This window comes from Parasteatoda tepidariorum, chromosome 5 (genome assembly GCF_043381705.1).
Source record: "Parasteatoda tepidariorum isolate YZ-2023 chromosome 5, CAS_Ptep_4.0, whole genome shotgun sequence".
Classification (NCBI taxonomy): domain Eukaryota; kingdom Metazoa; phylum Arthropoda; class Arachnida; order Araneae; family Theridiidae; genus Parasteatoda; species Parasteatoda tepidariorum.
This window is the reverse complement of record NC_092208.1, coordinates 14,786,400-14,806,839: the sequence shown is the minus strand read 5'-3', so window position 1 is coordinate 14,806,839 and position 20,440 is coordinate 14,786,400. Positions and strand designations below refer to the sequence as shown.

Sequence of the window (20,440 nt, the reverse complement as noted above, 5' to 3'; positions counted from 1 at the left end):
CATTTTTCTTAATAGTTAAAGTTAAAACTGAACTTTTTAAAATAAAGTATTTATCGTGTCATTTTCACCAACTAGCAAAACATTTTTATAAGTTTTAAATGGTATTCTTTTAATATAATAACCAAGAAAGTTTTTTTTGAACTATGCTTATGAACGGAAATAATGTGTTAATTACGTAAAGTTTGAAGGCTAATAACCAGAAAAAGTCTAACTTATTTTTACAAGAGAAAGATGCAAAGTTATCATATCTTTGCTTGCGATCTCCGAGATCTGTAGACACAGTGACGTCATGAGGAGGGAAATCGTAGCTTCAGCTCTAAGAGCGGAGTGAACTAGCCCTTGTATTCTCTTTAGCCCTGATATTTTGGTACTTTTCCGTTAGCTGGGCGCAAATGTTGCCAATTGTGAGCCAAGTCGCTAAACGAAGCGAATTGCAAAACAGTCAACGGAATAAAAGTCGAAAACGTTCAACTATAAACAAATATTTATAATAGTAAGCAAAACAAGTTCAACTATAAACGAATATGAATGAATTGTAAACAAAACAGTTTTACTCAAAAAGAATGCTTATAATAATTTGTTTCTCCAGAATTCAGCGATGTCCTTGAGATTTTGCACAAATGGATCTTTTACTCCTCGCCATTAACATTCCCCTTATGGTTGTAACAAATTTGGGGGAATTCTACTCTATTTGGTGATATTTCGCCTGCGCCCGGATAACGGAAAAGTATCCCAAATTTTTTCTTAATTAAAAATCAACTATTATGTCAGAATTTTTGCATCATAGCAATATTTATCTCACTGTTTTATTTCATTTCTACAAAATATTGTTTTCTCTTTTGAACAATAAAATATTCTTATTATTTGTATTAAAAGTAAATGTTTCACGCTTTCCAAATCAAAGCATAAAAAGCTGAACGTGTGATTCTAATGTGTCTTGATATGACATTGAATTGAGATCTTTCTCATGGACATTTTTTTAAAGAAATGACTCCAAATTAATGTTGAAGCATGACCCTACATGTTTTCAAGACTTCCTTGAGCAAAGCATTCCAACTTTCTTTTCTCTGATGTGGTCCGGAAAGGGGTTATAGTATGTCTAATATAAGAACTCCCCTAGCCATTTGCCTGAACCCGTGGAGCTGACTATAATAATAATGCATAACTATTCCAAGTAGGGATTCGGGTTTAAATGTTTAAGACAGAGTTTAGCTCGAGTCAATGAGAGAGAGAGATTGTCCTTTTCTTCGATCTAATGTGTCAGCCCTGGAGTAAAGAGAAGCTACCCTATCAAAAATACGCTATTCTTGTTTCAATTGCAGTAGACGGCCTTAGAATTTGTGGTGGGGGGAGTTCTTACCAAGGACAGACTATACAGTAGAATATCACAACAATGTTATATCTGACTTTCTTCCAAATATCGAATCATGAGCCGTGGTGGTTCAGGGGATAGAGAGCTCACCTCCTAATGAGGTGACCCCGATTCGATCCCAAAGATGGCTGGATGATTCGAATTCCGCACCCGGCTCGCACCGACCGCAGTGCTGGCGTGAAATATCCTCAGTGGTAGACGGATCATGGATTCGTTGGAAAAATAATCCAATGAAATTTTCTGAGAAGTAAACCAAGTAATTATTACAGAAATTTTTAAAGACTCTAAGAACAATTTTGCATTACAGACCGTTTAATAATTATGTAGGTGAAAACTGCACAGTTTATTCATGTGTACTTCGTGCCTAACCAGACTGCACCATAATAAAATGTTTCTTAAAAGCTTTCTTCTCTCACTATCTTGAATTTTAAGTTATATTTTCGAATATAACTTAACAGACCTACATAACATAACATAATTATTACATAACATAACATAACATAATAATTCACCTACATAATTATAATAAAATGTTTCCTAAAAGCCCTCTTCCCTCACTATCTTGAATTTTAAGTTATATTTTTGGCTTTCTGTTTTCTTAACGTTTATTTTTTTTCCGTTTATTCAATTAAGATTAATTTCAGATTCGTTTTTTTCAGCAGCATATATTTAAAAAATAGTTAAAAAATAAAATCGTGACTTTATTAAAATAAATTCGTCAGCTAGTAAAAAGTTTTTAAAAATTCTAGGGATTTTTTCTCATCAATGAAATGAAACAAAATTTAGAGATTAGTCATTTCCCGTAGATAATTTTTTAATGTACTTTTGTCTGCGTTTAAACTTTTAAATTAACTATAGATGCTTAAACAGGCGAAACACAAAAAGTCCCTTAATGTCAATGGTGAAAAAACAAAATAATATTTATCAAAACTCTAAAAGTAGGAAAATGTACGCCAAATTATCTTTCGAAGCACGAAATAATGAAGGGAGATTTTCATATAATGTTATTCATTTATAGTCATAATTTTTTAATTGTGGCCTTTCATTTACAGCCTTAAATTGTCCATTTGGCTCTTACTTCAAGTCTCCTTCCTTAATTTTTAAAATTTTAAATTTTTTTATTGAGAATTTCGTAATTTGATTAATGAAAAAATATGCATAAAATTTACATCGATTTTAAAAAATTTAAACGCTTATTTATTGTCGTTTTTCAAAATTTAATTCGGAAATCTAAATGTTGACATAACTACTAGACTTCATACCTTTCGTTATAGTAATACTGTAGTCAAGTTCAAATTTTAATTATTTTGCATATACAAGTTTTTTTTGTGTATAAGATTAACCGTCACGGCATTTTAAAAAAATAATTAGAATTTAATAATTTAAATTTTTCTGTGCCTACAATATTTTATATTTCAAATATTTATATGTTTGATTCAGTTCTCTCAGAAGGATTCTTTTCAGTATTTATAAACTATCTAGAGATATAAAATTATTTATCTACATGAGATTTTTATGTATTTCATTTGGCCTCTGTAAATTTAATTCTAAAAAAAATAATAGTTTCTTTTTTTTAATGGATATTGAACTTTCGTTATTGTAACTATGTCATTTTCAAATTCTGAACTTTAATTGGGAACATTAAATTTTTATAACTATTTTTTTCAACTTTCAGTAAAGTGAATTTAAATGATTTGTATAAAAGACAAATAAAAATACATTTTTTTCTTATATGCAGAGATGGCATCTCAACAAAATACGAGCATCAAAGTTTGCTGCCGTATACGAGAGCAAAATGAAAAAGATAAGGAGGCTTTGGTACACAGTTATGAATTTCGTGATGAAAAATCAATGCTACATTTACATTCGGTAAGTTATTCCCTTTATTTTTTTTTCAATTTACCTTTTTATTTATTTTACTTTTTAAAATGCTCTAAAAAAGGCATCATATAGATAAATGGTAATAATGCTACAGATTCACAATATTACATCAGCTAAAGTGGAAATTTTTATGACAATAAGGAATCTCGGTCATTTTTTTTTTTTTTTTAAAGATAACAGATGTTGGTTCATATCAAGTTAATTCGAAAAAAATTTGCAATTTTTTCTCTTAATTTTAAGTATTTATTTCAGATTGATTTATACATTATTTAACTTTAGCTGCTTTATAGGTTGATATTTTGTTTTTAAATTTGGTTATTGCAAAGAAGCGTCAGGAGTATTAAAATGTTTCAACTGTCAGTTGACATCCATTGTTGAACTAAGCGCAATTAAGTCGTATTTTCTCTTTAATGGATTTTTCCCTTTACTTCAATAATTTTGTATATTCTCGATTAAATAGTAGAATAATTTCAGTGAGGCAACGTTTGAAGAGGTTTAAAAGTTTTTGAAATGTTAATTAAGAACATAAATTTACTAAACTCAATCTCATACATATATTAATAGTAGTTCGTAAAGATCATGAAAGTATTTTCAGTAAAATGATGAGGTTCTGAGAGTACATAAAAATATTTTTGGGATCTTTTTAAGCATTTTTTAACAATTCAAATAATCCAAAAAAGATTTTGCACTTATAACTTTTATTCCTTATTATAAATTATTAATATGAGAAACAGATTTTTTTTTCAATAGTTACATTGTAAAAAAATTCTATTCGCAAAGATGAAGATCTTTTACTATATTGAATTCAAAGTTACGAAACAAGGAAATTAATTTACTTGGAATTTTTTTTTGTTTGGTGGTTGAATAAGGCCTTAAATAAAATGTGCACTTAATAAGATATTTGTTACTGTTACTATGTTTTCTTAAATTTATTTTCCTGAAATTTTCTTTAAGATCCTTCTCCAATAATTTTTCGATTTTCTTTTAAGTAAATAATTGCATTTGACTATTCAATACATTCTATTAGGTCCGTTAAGGCCTATTTCAAACATTAACTGCTAAAACAAGTTTATTATTATTAAATAGGTTTTATACTTTCATTTATTTTAAGGAAACCCTAAATAAGAAATTATTTTATAGAGTGCATAAAATCCTTATTAAATTTATTCAATCAATACCCTACATATCACATATTTAGCAAAATCTTAAATTTTTTCATCTAACTTGAGGAAGATATAATATAATTATATTATTTATTTTGTTCATTCCCTTTTTATATGCTTCCCTTTAGGACAAAGTGTATACTTTCGATCAAATATTTGATCCGAATTCATCCCAAGAACAAGTATACGATGACGTCGCTAAACCCATAGTTGCAAGTAAGTAAAGATACTTTTCATATTACATCATTCTAATTTTGTGCTATACATATTTTAATATAATTTTTCTAAAGTAATAAAAATGCTTGCTACAGTAGAAAAGCTGGTTAATAATAATTGTTTTTTGTTTTCGTTGGGTTGTCATCTCAAATTTAATTACAGACGATTTAAATATTTGTATTGCAGAAGATAATAAACGAAAATGATCGGATTAGCAAATAAAAAATTTAAAAAAAAAAACGCGAATCAATAGTGAATCGGTTAACTATTCAATCTCCGAATGAATAGAATCACAGAATCATGGCTTCAATCACGATATAAGAATCGTGATAAAATCGTAACAGAAAAAAATTGCATTGAATATCAAATTTCTTACGATTCATTTAAAGAATAATTAAATGTTTGGTAGTTGAGAAAAAAAGAACAAATCTTGTCTTTGCAAGCTCTATTTAATTGGTGCGAGTGTCATCACCTTCGGTTTTTAATTATTCTTTGTGTTAACGTATCCTACACGTAATTTCATATTTCTTTTTATAACTTTGATTATTTTATAAATAATTATATTTAATATATACACTCTTGGCATTTCTGGTAAAACTAAATTCCTAGTGCACTTTAACATCCAAATAGAGTCTCGGTGCTGCCATCTAGTGTGGCAGAAACAAGACGTCCAAATTAACATGACCAACGGTGCCATGTCTCACCCATTGTGGTGGTCCTGAGAGAGTGGATACCACCTCTGGAGAACGCACTAGGTCTGCTCATCGGCAAGACCGATTGTGCAGCTCATTGGAAATAAATAAAAAATAAAAAAAATTAAAAAAAATATTTAATATTTGGTTTATTTTTAAAAGCGTGTCATCATTATAAACTCAGATCCCTATGATCATGTATTAGAATGATTTACGATACAATGATTTGAGAAGGATAGATGAAGAACTCGAAAAAAATGTATCAGAATCAATAAATCGACAAATTCTAATCAATGACTAAAATGCTTCCCAAATCGTAACTTTCATAGGAAAGTGAATTGACAAATTAAGAATCTAACTAATAAAGTTGAAGCATACTGTAAATTTTACGTATAATTACATTTTATTTTCGCTTTAGTTTTAAAAGTTTATCATTATAATTAGTTCAGATCGCTATGATCACCGTATATAAAAATGATTTACATTATAATGTTTAGATAAAGAAAGATAAGAACTAGAGAAAAAATGTAAGGGAATTAATAAATCAACAAATTCAAATCGATCCATCGGGAATCAATCAATAAGATACTTCCCATATATTAACATTTATATAAAAGTGTGCAGGCAGACAATCAAAATTCAAAGTAAGAAAGTTGATGCTTGTTGACATGTGAAAGAATCCATTTGTAAATAAATAAAATAGAAAAAAAAACGTATTTACAATTTACGGTATGATAGACAACAATTTTTAATATTCAAATTTATTTTATAAAGCTTTAGTCGAATGTTTGAATTAAACATAATATGAATATAATTTGTATATATTCAACTTAACATAAAATAATTTATTTTCGTAGAACTTAATGATAATAATAGAAAAGCTTACAACTGTGCAATATGTAACTAAATTTTAATTTAAAAAAAAAAAAACATTTTCAATACAGGTGTTTTGACTGGATACAATGGCACTATTTTTGCTTATGGACAAACTTCTAGCGGCAAAACCTACACAATGGAGGTAAAAATTTATTTTATTTTATTATTATTTTTTGCTACTGTTAAATTTACTTAACTTTTCCTATTCTTTTCACCGATGATTAAATTAAGATGCTTCTGTGTTTCTTTTCTTTTTTGTTAAAGCTTCTAAAGATTTGAATAAATGTCTTCTTATTTAAATATTCTCTCACTGCCAAAACAATAATAAAATAGAACGGGCGGATGACACAGTTATATTCCCGTACTGTGTTCTAATTTTCGTTGGACGTTTATTGTTAAATAAAGGAAGGCAAATAAAGATACTACCTTCAAGGTTATATATTGCTCGCAAACTATTATATGTAAATTGATCGAAACTTTAATTTTGAGAATAATTTTAGTATATTTTCTAATGGATAATGACAAATTTCTATCACTAGTCTTAAAGACCAACGGTCTTATTACAGTCTTATGGGCCAACTGTTAAAATAAAATAATATTTTGAACTAAGATGATTTTTTAAACTTGAAATATTTTAAACTAAGATGCTATAATTTAGAAAGAAGCTAATATTTAAAATAATTAGATTATAAAATTTGGAAAACAATTTATACAATAATAACTTTTAACTTAAAATATTTTAATGCCTCTGACCTCATACATTTTTTTTCTCCAGATTTTCTCTTAAAAGTCTTAGGTGAATACGATTTAAGTTGCTAATATCTCATAGAAGTTCTTAAACGACGGAATAAATGCATAATTTTTTTTTTTAAATCACTACTGGGTAAATTGTTCTAGTTTATTTTATGTTTCCTTTGATGACACTTTTACATCTTCAAATGTTATACATGGAAAATTACGTTTAAGTATCTCATGAAAATTTTTGCAGGTTGCAAGATGATATTTTAAAACTATTGTTAAATTTTTGTAATCTAATGAAACCAAAATCACCAGAAAATATAGAAAAAATATATGAGGGAAAACAATAAACGTAACGGAAGGAATAAAAAAGAGGAAAAAAAGAATGCCGGATAGCTAGACTAGTTCTTGATGTGGAAAGTTAATGTAGCGCCATTGGAGCGCCACGAGTTCAGAGCGTCCAGAGCTCAGAGCGTCCAGAGTTCCTTCAAAGGGATTCTAGGAAAAAAAGGTACCGGAAAAAAAGGTCCCGGAAAAAAAGGTATGGAAAAAAAGATCACCGAAAAAAAGGTCCCGGTAAAAAACGTACCTGTGTAGGGAAAATTCTGTAGGGGAAATTATTTGAAATGAGAAGATTAGTTTGAAGCGCTTTTTGCTGTTCCGTGCATGTTTTTTTTTTCTTTCTTTTTTTTTTTAAGTGTGTCGCGCGTTTTCAAAGTCAATAAACATCCAACACATAAATCCTCCCAACTTCCCCGATTGGCTACTTTAAGCCTCACATTAGCAACTTCTTCACAAAATATAAAGTAACACATTTTTCACTTAAGAGAATTACAAAAAAAAAGTAAAACATTATTGAAAAATTTAAATAGTATCTTCCCGCTTTAAAAAATAATCAAAGAAGAATAAATAAATGAAATAAAATTTTTAAAAAAAAGCGTAATACAACCAGCCCATAAGTCCCCCCCCCTTACCCTTCTCCTTACCTCAATGATCTAATCTGAATTATTACAGATAAAAAGAATATTCATTGAAACAGCGAGAAGCATTCATGTTGCCCAGAAAGCGAGAGGGGAAATATCCCTACAGATTTTCCCTATGGAGGAACCTTTTTTACCGTGACCTCTTTCTCCGGGACCTTTTTTTTCCAGGGACCCTTTTTTCCGTACCTTCTTTTCCAGGGACCTTTTTTTCCGTCTACCTTTCAAAGGAATTCTTTCCCCTAACCTTTTTATTATCTCTTTAAACTTGGAATTTAAAAAATTCAGGATCAAATTATTCTCAAAAGTACTGACATCCTGACTTTTTCCTGATCTGTAAAATCTATATTTAAAGTAAAATTTTATAGCGTAATTTTATTTAATTAATATTTATTTAATTGGGGTTTTTACAGTAAATATTACTGTATGCAAATTACGCTGTATTTGATTTTTTTTCCGTAAAATTTTGCAGCAAAAATGGATTTTACAGTAAAAAAAACGGGCACACTGTGTGCCAGTAATTGGATCCGGAATTTTTTCAAGTGAGTGAGAAAATCGCATTAACTCTTAATTCATTTTTGATTTAATTTTCATTGTAGTAATCTAATTTTAGTATCAGATGAAACCTTGTAAAAGCGATATTTACGTTTTACTTTATTTTATAACATTTGAAACTCCTTAAAGAAATAATCTCCACCCCTTTAGGTGTTTACGAAATAGATAATTATTGTTAAAACAACTGCAAAAAGTATTGGCACCCTGATCCATAAAAATCCATTCTTACCTTATAAATTTTGTTCAACAAAAAAGATTTTTATGGTAATATTTCCAGTAAAATTACTGAATCATTGTTATTAAATTTATTTTAAGAACTTCGCTATTAAATTTTACCGTAAAAAATTGGATTTTACGAATGCTACACTCAGACTGCTAATATTTATTACTGTAATTCAATCCGAAATTTTTTAGTGTGGGTATTATTTGAGCAATCGCTTGCTCACGATCTATTCTCTGTTTTTTTTTTTTTTTTTAAGAATTAATTTATGAATATCTTTTACTTTGAGTTAAGAAATGTAATAATCATAATAAGAACTTTTTATATTAAAATTCATTTACAATCAATATTAAATTAGAAATATTGAAGCCACTTTTAAACTATAGTTATTTGAGAAATACAGCTTAGTTTTATTTTTTCGATAGGATGAAAATTCCCAGTCGTGTAATTTAGACTAAAGATTTTTAAAACTGAGAAACAAAGTAGAAAAAGAAATTTTAATTGAACCTACTTCTGTCAGTGATTTGTAATCGATGACCCATAATAAATTATTTTATTAGTGATGAATTAATATTTTATGATCATTTTATTGTTTATATTGTGTAAAGATTTACTAATGAGGCTAAATGTTTTTGTCGTTTATTAATATAGGGAGACCTATCAGATACTGAAAGACTTGGAATTATACCACGAGTTGCTCACGATATTTTTAATCAAACAGAATCTTTTGAAGACTCAATAAAATTCGAAATAAAGGTAAGCATGAAATGAAATATCCTGTACCAATACTTGAAACACTATACATCAAAATTCTAAATGTCCAGTGTAATATAAATATGACAATCTGTTCTTAAACAGCATAAAGATTGTCTATGAAGCTTATTTTACTTCATGTATATAAATGTTTGTTATTTTCTAGATTTCGTTTTATGAAATTTATTTGGAGAAAATATTTGACTTATTAAGTGGTAAGTTAAAGTTCAAGCTATGCTTATAAATTCAGTTCTATAAAAATCTAAGTATATTATTTATACATTGTGCATCTTTTATTTTTTTCTTTCTTTAGATTCACAGAAGGAAAGCTTATTTGTATATGAGGACAAAAAGCGTATTCCTTTCATTAGAGTAAGTCATTGGTCTAAATTTTTTTAACTTTAAGTTTTAAAAAAATCATGCATATTCCAAAATCTTAAAAATTTATACTTGGAAGCAGTTTGATTTCATGAATTATTTAAGGAAGTAAAATTATTTAGATTTAAATTAGCTTGAAGAATAATAAAATACTAAATTTTATTAAATATAGACCCCGAAGGAAAAGTATTGAAACAAGTCTTAATTTTTTCTTTTCATTTAAAATTACATCCCTGAAGAAAGTAGGAGGATACGTAAGAAGATCCTTCATAATCAATAATATCTTTTTTTTATGCGCCATGAAAGATGCGAAAAATAAATTTCTCATGGCTGATCTGTTTCGAATAATAACCATGTTTTTGCAGGGGAAAAAACTGATTTAAAGTTTATCCACATTTCATATCGATATCTATATTTTAAAAGTTCTCCTCTATAATTATTTTATTTATTTTTATGTCTTATTTATAGCAATTATACATTTCACTACTAAAATATTTTAACATAACACAATAGGATGCTTAAAATATGGAAAAATTAATTTTCAAATTTGAACTTGATATGTATGATTCTTCGAAAAATTTCCAAAAATTGTTGTTGCGAAAATTTGTAAAAATCTCTTCAAGGAGTTATCTTGTAGAGGATTCCGATTTATTTCCAATATGACAGGGAAAACTTGTAAAAATGTTTCTCTTATACAGAACCCACCATAAGATGAAACTATCGTTAATTGCTTTTTGCGCAATTGCATTTTCCACACAGGTCTAAAACTTCTTCAAAATAAAAATAATAACAATATTTTTATAATTAATTTGTCTGCTAAGTCTCAGGGTTATTTACATTATTTTGATTGAAATGTCGAAAGGAAGATTTAAAAAAAACATTCATCAAAAAATTATATATTTTCATGAAAACGGTAAAATATATATTTGTGAAATGTAGAAGAATGATTATTTGAAAACATAATGCTCCTCTCTTAAGAAAAAAGCATTAGAACACGTAAATAATTTTTAATCTAAGAATGTAGACCGCGTGCAATAAAGTTATCTAATTTAATTTTAATAGACAGTTTTATAATTTAAAAATTTTTTTGGTCACACGCAAAATTTTTTATTGTTGCATATTTTTCAATTAAACTTTACAGGCAAAGTAAAGAATTAATAACTTAATTATTAAAAATAAAATATTATCTATACAAAAAATATGAGTAAAATATTATCTACACAAAGAAAAAATGCTTTTACTACAAATTCCTATCCAGTCGAAAATTTTTATGAAAATTCTTCCAATATATCTTCCAATTCCCTGTCTTCGCACAATTTCCACTGCGTTCTGTATCTTTCACGTCAAACTCACCATTTTTAAACTTCTAAAACCACTCACGACAACTTCTGGCTGCAGATTTCTTCAAATTAAAGATGTAAATCAAAAACTCTCGCAAATGATGTTTATTAGGCACGAAACTTGACATTTTTGTACGAAAACAAGTGGAGCCATCTCGTGACAAACGGCGAACTTATTTGTTCACCCAATATTTCAATTCTTCCAAACCCTATATACATTCTGTATAAAAAATGCAAGTTTGTATAAAAATTTACACGAGCCTGGGCTTCTATGTTTGCATGATTTTAGGAATGTACCATTTTGCATTAAAATGCATAAATTTCAATTGACTTTAAACAATTATGATTTTTAAAAGTCATCTTAAATGTTTTATTAGATAAAACAAATTTCAGTCAAAACAGATATACTTTTCATACTTATACCCAATAATTTATACCTCAAAAAAAATTACCATGTTAAAGTGATCCTTAAAATGATGAAAATATGACTTTGGGAAATAAAAACTTTATTTACATCTAAAACGTTTATCTTTATTTACATCTAAAACGTTTATCTTTATTTACATCTAAGTTGTGAAAATTACATTACTAAATTTTTTAAAATATGTAACGTTTAGGATTTAAAGATATACAATTGAAATTTGATTTCTTAAATTATCAAGCTTGACTAAGAATTTCCCAACTCATGTGGTTTTGGTCAAGTAGGATTATAATGTTAATGGTCGCTCAAGTATTATACTATAACCTAAATTGGGGAGAGGTTTTTATCATGTGCATATTTTTCCTGACATGAGGGAATTAGGATATAAGCAGTGCTACAGTAAGACGAAATTCCATTTATTTTAAATTTTATTAAAAAAAGAAAAAGTGGAAATAAACATGACAAAGAAGTTTTTGAAAAACTTAACTCTCTTATCGTTACCCAGTGAGCACCTATGGCTAAGCCTAAGTCACGGTGGTGGAGTAGCGTCACCCACGTCATACAAACACAAACCCGTTTATAGGGCGGGTTACATTCATGCAATCACGCAGAAGAAGGGACGTAGAATACAGAGGGAGAAAGAAACATTCCTGCCCTGAGAGGTATTCGAACCCGCAAGTTTTTGAAAAAGTAACATTTGGAGAATTTCAAATCTGAATAAAAAATGAAATTTGGGGAAAGAAAAAAGGGAAAAAAAACTTAAGAGTATCAGAGCTTTATGAAATGAGTTAAAAGGTAAACTTTATTTTACATAAAGTTGTATTTTTTTACTCAAACTTAATCCTAAAATTTTTGACTATATTGCCACAGTAAAAATCAAAGTTGAAAAAAAAAACTGTGTTATTGCATTTTCTTTACGTAGGTGTAGAAAGAGTTTGTAATTTGCTTATATTTACTGACAATGAGAAATTGAAGTTCATATTTTCAAAAAAAAGATAGAAAAAAGAACAGTATATTAAAGTGAATAAATCCCACTATCTCCACAAAAGATGCATAAAACAGATACCATAGTTTGATTCATCCGAGTTTTTTTTTAACCTTTAGAACACTTCAAAATGTATTTTAGGCCCATTTTCTTTGAGTTAAAATTAAAAAATATCTCAGGAAGAGTAAATAGTCACCTAACTCCTATCAACCATTTAAATAAACCACCATTTTAAGTAAACTATAGTAGCGTTAACAGATTATAAGATCTGTTGTTGTTGTTATTGTCGTCCGCCAGTAAGTCAAATTGGGTGCGATTGTTCCTGTTTTCCAGTGGCGCCATCTATGGCCAAGAATTTGACTTCCGCCACACCCATTCCATTGAGTGGGCCTATCCACACATCCATTCATTCATCCCCCGATCGTGATTTTGACCTGAACCAGAGGACAATCAATCTCCGATTCAGTACACACCGAGGTATAATTTGTCATGGTAACATGGAGGACTTTGTGAACCGACAGATTTAAAATGCATCTGTCACCATTCTTCGCGGGAAGTCTTCGGCCTGCTGGATTCAAACTCTCATTCGCATGAACGTAAGCTCAGAGCCCTGCCAAACAGGATATCCTGGCAGCCTATTCTTATTCTATTTGCTGAATGCCATAGGCATCAAAAGCCTTAAAATAACTAAAATAGTAAAATAAAAGATAGTTCTAAGGAAAATATTTCAATTTTAGCATGATGCCTTAGAAAATTGAATGAAAACCACTTATTCGGTTGAATTTTCGTTCCAATTTTGTATTTTTACTAAATGTGTGGTAGTACGAATCATAATTTTGTTAAGTAGAATTTCCGGCAAATCGTGAATGTAACCAAAAAACTGGAAATGGAAAAATTTAATTAATGCCTTCAATACCTTAAATTTTAGTTGAATTACACACAAAAAAATTTTTTATCAGACATCTCTTATGGATGAGGGATTTTTTGTTTCATTCAGTATAATTAAACAACCCAATTTAATTTGCTTATGGAATTAATTGTGAAGCTAAGTAATATATATTTTACTCTGAATGAGTAATTAAAATTTTTACTCTCCATTTTAAATTTAATTGAAAAATATTTATTTTTGCCATCATAGAAACTTTCAAGCCTTAGTTATGTTTAACATATATTTAAAAATTTTAATAAATAATCCATTAATTATTATAAATTTTATACTTAGTATACAAAAAGTAAGAATTGAATATAATGGAGATTATACGAAAGAAAAATTTATATTCAAATCTATATTGTATCTCATCAGTTATTTACAGGAAGAAAATTGCACTGTAGTTATTTTAAAACTATATAAGTGCTTATTCTGAATTTTACATTTGTGTTACACATCATTCAGTTCTACATTTTAATGATCCTAAACCAAAAATATGGAAATGATTTTAAACGTAGTTATTATTTTGATTTATCGTAAAATATATCTAAATTTCTATGCGCGTGAAGAGTTTTAGAAATTTAATGTATTTATCAAGCGTATGTGACTTCTTTCATTTCATAAAATTTACTGAATAGGGGAACACTATCTAATTTCAATCTCAGGAATCGAAAAAACTCAGAAATTTTTCCCGTCCCCGCGGACGACTTGTCCAACAATGTCCAAGAATGTCAACTCCTTTGAAACTAACGCGTAGCTTCTAAATAAATGAAAATATAATTTTCTCTTATTTATTACAAACATTTATATAAATTGCACAATGAATAAGTAGTTACTAGGATTACAAATACTAGGATTACATTATACAGTAATAAAAGAAATACTAGCTTACTAATAGTAACCTAGTATTTCTTTTATGATATAATTTATTTCTTTTATGAAATAATTTAAATGACAAAGATCAAGCTATCTGGAATGACAATTAATCCGAGGGTACTGCGTTTTTTAAATGAATCAAATATGACGTTTGCCAGTTCCACAATCAAGCCAATGATTTACAGAGGTTTCTGCACAGAAATCTGAAAGGGGTTTTCCATTTAGGTAGATGTTCATAATTGCGCTTAACGCTTCTTTCAAGTTAAGACCAGTACGTAATGTGTTTTTTTGTAAGTTCATTGCTGAAAAGCCCCTTTCAACCGCTGCAGTACTCCCAGACAGAGAAAATATCAATTCCACCATGCGCAGTATGTTGCTATGTACGGAATTTCCAGATTAGAGGGTCATTTTAAAAGTGAGGCGCTAGACTCTTGTAAGATAACAAAAATTGAAAATGTATCACGAACATTAACGGGAAAATGGCAGTCCGTGCGGACGTCGGGTTGTCAGCGGGGAATTTTTGACCGCCGAGGACTGGCGGACGGGCGGTTTTTCGAGCCCTGTTCAATCTAGTTCAACTGTGGTATGTCGACACAATATTTTTTATTTGTTCGAATGCTTAAGTGTTAGTACTTTTGTTTCAGGGTCTTAGAGAGATAACAGTCAGAAATGTCGAAGACCTTATGAAATTCTTTAATAAAGCTAAGCATAAAAGACATGTGGTTGCGACGGGTAAGTGCTTATTCTATTAATTACTACAACAGTGTTTATATAAGGTTAAGTTAAATTATGAAAAACACCTGTCTTAAAAATATGCTGAAAACCAAGTTCCAGATTATATAAACTGATCAATTATTTATATGATTTACCACAATGGTTTAAAGGTTTAAAATTTAAGTAAGCATTTATGGATTAAAAAGAGCTTTCAACTTGTAATTTTAATAAACAACCTTTAGAAAATTTAAAAGGTTAAATTTTTAATTTTTTTATCAAATAATTTATACAAATCAAATATTATTTAGCCGCATATTTAAGTTTGTATAATTTAATAAGTTTTCCTGAACTTCGATGGTTATACTAGATATTAACCAAATAGTTTTTGTGTTAGTATTTTTTAAAATACTAATATTTAATACTGATATTGATTACAGCCATTTAATAATTAAATAAATGTTCATTACAGATCATAATAGAATGAGTTCGAGGAGTCATGCTGTGTTCCAGATAGTGATAAAGCAAGAAAACTCTGCAGATCGAAAGATAATAACGGGAAAGCTCCTACTAGTTGATTTAGCTGGCAGTGAGAGAGTAAGTGGAATAATACACTATAAATGCACGTTTTGTTACGTATAAGAACATCACACTACAATTGGACTCTGATTTAACAAATCTCATTTTATCAATTTTTTTTTTTTTTTTTTTTGGCTATGAAGCCCTAAATGATTAAATAGTCCGGTAATAATTAGGGTAAAAAACTTTATTTTTATTTTGAACTTTTAATATTTAAAAGGAGAAATAAAAANAGGAAAAAAGGGAAAAAAACTTAAGAATATCAGAGCTTTATGAAATGAGTTAAAAGGTAAATTTCATTTTACATAAAGTTGTATTTTTTACTCAAGCTTAATCCTAAAATTTTTGACTAGATTGCTACTGTAAAAATCAAAGTTGAAAAAGAAACTGCGTTATTGCATTTTCTTTACGTAGGTATAGAAAGAGTTTGTAATTTGCATATATTTCAGACAAAGAGAAATAGAAGTCCATATTTTCAAAAAAAAGAAAGAAAAAAGAACCGTATATTTAAGTGAATAAATGAATAAATCCCACTATCTCCACAAAAGATGCAAAAAACAGATACCATAGTTTGATTCATCCGAGTTTTTTTTTTAACCTTTAGAACACTTCAAAATGTATTTTAGGCCCATTTTCTTTGAGTTAAAATTAAAAAATATCTCAGGAAGAGTAAATAGTCACCTAACTCCTATCAACCATTTAAATAAACCACCATTTTAAGTAAACTATAGTAGCGTTAACAGATTATAAGATCTGTTGTTGTTGTTATTGTCGTCCGCCAGTAAGTCAAATTGGGTGCGATTGTTCCTGTTTTCCAGTGGCGCCATCTATGGCCAAGAATTTGACTTCCGCCACACCCATTCCATTGAGTGGGCCTATCCACACATCCATTCATTCATCCCCCGATCGTGATTTTGACCTGAACCAGAGGACAATCAATCTCCGATTCAGTACACACCGAGGTATAATTTGTCATGGTAACATGGAGGACTTTGTGAACCGACAGATTTAAAATGCATCTGTCACCATTCTTCGCGTGGAATCTTCGGCCTGCTAGGTTCGAGCTCTTATTCGCATGAACGTGAGCTCAGAGCCCTGCCAAACAGGATATCCTGGCAGCCTATTCTTATTCTATTTGCTGAATGGCATAGGCATCAAAAGCCTTAAAATAACTAAAATAGTAAAATAAAAGATAGTTCTATGGAAAATATTTCAATTTTAGCATGATGCCTTAGAAAATTGAATAAAAACCACTTATTCGGTAGAATTTTCGTTCCAATTTTGTATTTTTACTAAATGTGTGGTAGTACGAATCATAATTTTGTTAAGTAGAATTTCTGGCAAATCGTGAATGTAACCAAAAAACTGGAATTAAATTAATGCCTTCAAAACCTTAAATTTTAGTTGAATTACACAAAAAAAAAATTTTTATTAGACATCTTTTATGGATAAGGGATTTTTTGTTTCATTCGGTATAATTAAACAACCCAATTTGATTTGCTAATGGAATTAATTGTGAAACTAAGTAATATAGATTTTACATTGAATGAAAAATTAAAATTTTTTATTCTCCATTTTAAATTTAATTGAAAAATATTTATTTTTGCCATCATAGAAACTTTCACGCTTTAGTCATGTTTAACATATATTTAACAATTTTAATAAATAATCCATTAATTATTATAAATTTTATACTTAGTATACAAAAAGTAAGCTTTGAATATAAGGGAGATTATACGAAAGAAAAATTTATATTCAAATCTATATTGTATCTCATCAGTTATTTACAGGAAGAAAATTGCACTGTAGTTATTTTAAAACTATATAAGTGCTTATTCTGAATTTTACATTCGTGTTACACATCATTCAGTTCTACATTTTAATGATCCTAAACCAAAAATATTGAAATGATTTTAAACGTAGTTATTATTTTGATTTAATTTCATTTATCGTAAAATATATCTAAATTTCTATGCGCATGAAGAGTTTTAGAAATTTAATGTATTTATCAAGCGTATGTGGCTTCTTTCATTTCATAAAATTTACTGAATAGGGGAACACTATCTAATTTCAATCTCAGGAATCGAAAAAACTCATAAATTTTTCCCGTCCCCGCGGACAGCTTGTCCAACAATGTCCAAGAATGTCAACTCCTTTGAAACTAACGCGTAGCTTCTAAATAAATGAAAATATAATTTTCTCTTATTTATTACAAACATTTATATAAATTGCACAATTAATAAGTAGTTACTAGGATTACAAGTACTAGGATTACATTATACAGTAATAAAAGAAATACTAGCTTACTAATAGTAACCTAGTATTTCTTTTATGAAATAATTTAAATGACAAAGATCAAGCCATCTGGAATGACAATTAATCCGAGGGTACTGCGTTTTTTAAATGAATCAAATATGGCGTTTGCCAGTTCCACATTTCTGCACAGAAATCTGAAAGGGGTTTTCCATTTAGGTAGATGTTCATAATTGCACTTAACGCTTCTTGTTTAAGACCAGTACGTAATGTGTTTTTTTGTAAGTTCATTGCTGAAAAGCCCCTTTCAACCGCTGCAGTACTTCCAGACAGAGAAAATATCAATTCCACCATGCGCAGTATGTTGCTATACGGGATTTCTAAATTAGAGGGTCATTTTAGAAGTGAGGCGCTAGACTCTTGTAAGATAACAAAAATTGAAAATGTATCACGAACATTAACGGGAAAATGGACGTCGGATTCGAGAAATTCGTTGTTCGCGGGAAATTTTTGACCGCCGAGGACTGACGGACGGGCGGTTTTTCGAGCCCTGTTCAATCTAGTTCAACTGTGATAAGTCGACACAATATTTTTTATTTGTTCGAATGCTTAAGTGTTAGTACTTTTGTTTTAGGGTCTTAGAGAGATAACAGTCAGAAATGTCGAAGACCTTATGAAATTCTTTAATAAAGCTAAGCATAAAAGACATGTGGCTGCGACGGGTAAGTGCTTATTCTATTAGTTACTACAACAGTGTTTATATAAGGTTAAGTTAAATTATGAAAAACACCTGTTTTAAAAATATGCTGAAAACCAAGTTCCAGATTATATAAACTGATCAATTATTTATATGATTTGTCACAATGGTTTAAAGGTTTAAAATTTAAGTAAGCATTTATGGATTAAAAAGAGCTTTCAACTTGTAATTTTAATAAACAAGCTTTAGAAAATTTAAAAGGTTAAATTTTTAATTTTTTTATCAAATAATTTATACAAATCAAATATTATTTAGCCGCATATTTAAGTTTGTATAATTTAATAAGTTTTCCTGAACTTCGATGGTTATACTAGATATTAACCAAATAGTTTTTGTGTTAGTATTTTTTAAAATACTAATATTTAATACTGATATTGATTACAGCCATTTAATAATTAAATAAATGTTCATTACAGATCATAATAGAATGAGTTCGAGGAGTCATGCTGTGTTCCAGATAGTGATAAAGCAAGAAAACTCTGCAGATCGAAAGATAATAACGGGAAAGCTCCTACTAGTTGATTTAGCTGGCAGTGAGAGAGTAAGTGGAATAATACACTACAAATGCACGTTTTGTTACGTATAAGAACATCACACTACAATTGGACTCTGATTTAACAAATCTCATTTTATCAATTTTTTTTTTTTTTTTTTTTTTTTTTTTTTTTTTTTTTTTTTNTAACGTTTAAAACGTAGGCTAACGACTACCGAAATCCGAGTTAGCGAGTAAGTTAAAGAACGGAAAATATGTTATTTAAACTTATTTTGATGAAAAAAATTTTTCGTAAGAGCAAATTTTTTCCCCCGACATTTATTCTTTTAAGATAAATTTATGAAAATACAGGGTGTTTATAATGTCCCGGATCCATTTTGATGTTTAATAACTCATAAAATAATAAAGATAGATTAAAATTAATAACATAAATGGTTAGATAGACTCAAAAAGTTTCATGACCCTTGTAAATCAACTTCCACGTGTGCCCCTTCGTTGCACGGAGAATATCAAGTCGATAGTCAATTTCACGCCAGGTAGCGGCAAGCATGTCGGCATCCACAGAGGCTATTGCGGTTGTAATTCTGGCTTTTAGGTCATCAATGTTCGACACGATCCTCCTGTAAACATTGTCCTTTATAAATCCCCAAAGAAAAAAGTCCAGCGGCGTTATATCAGGTGATCTGGGTGGCTAAAGAATTGGTCCTCCTCGCCCTTCCTGGAAAATGATCATTCAAAGAATGACAAACGATGATACCCCAATGAGATGGTGCACCATCTTGTTGCAAAAAGATATGTGACTGAAGCTCTTCTAGTTGTGGAAATACGAAGGTATCATCGAATACGAAGGTATAGGTGGGTGTCATCGTGACCTGTGTATCATATTCCTGGCGCGAAATTGACTATTGACTTGATATTCTCCGTGCGACGAAGGGGGCACACGTGGAAGTTCATTGACTAGGGTCATGAAACTTTTTGAGTCTCTAATCATTTATGTTATTAATTTTAAATCTTTATTATTTTATGAGTTATTAAACATCAAAATGGGTCCGGGACTTTGTAAACACCCTGTACATCAGAGAGAAATTCATTCGTTTATTTATCAAGACCTTTGTTCAAATATGAAACTTAAAAACAATCAGAATAGTATATTTTGAGGGGGTTCGTTCGAGCAGTCTTCCTAGTGTTTGTTTTGCATGGTATTTTCTTGGTATTGTTTGTTCTTGATTAATTGGGAATTGTTTATGAGTTAGAATAAAATATACAAACCAAT

The 20,440-nt window shown here is 29.2% G+C and overlaps 1 protein-coding gene across 4 annotated transcripts in view; it reads left to right on the top strand.

Moving 5' to 3' along the window:
• Positions 1–20,440, top strand: part of LOC107452458 (kinesin heavy chain) — a 40,018-nt gene that overhangs the window by 3,313 nt on the left and 16,265 nt on the right. For all 4 annotated transcript variants that reach the window (XM_071181111.1, XM_071181114.1, XM_071181112.1 and 1 more), the window contains exons 2-9: positions 3,113–3,241; positions 4,545–4,632; positions 6,269–6,342; positions 9,345–9,449; positions 9,613–9,661; positions 9,760–9,818; positions 18,552–18,639; positions 19,091–19,215. In XM_071181111.1, the coding sequence (XP_071037212.1) occupies positions 3,113–3,241; positions 4,545–4,632; positions 6,269–6,342; positions 9,345–9,449; positions 9,613–9,661; positions 9,760–9,818; positions 18,552–18,639; positions 19,091–19,215 (717 nt within the window). The remainder of the gene's footprint in view (positions 1–3,112; positions 3,242–4,544; positions 4,633–6,268; positions 6,343–9,344; positions 9,450–9,612; positions 9,662–9,759; positions 9,819–18,551; positions 18,640–19,090; positions 19,216–20,440) is intronic.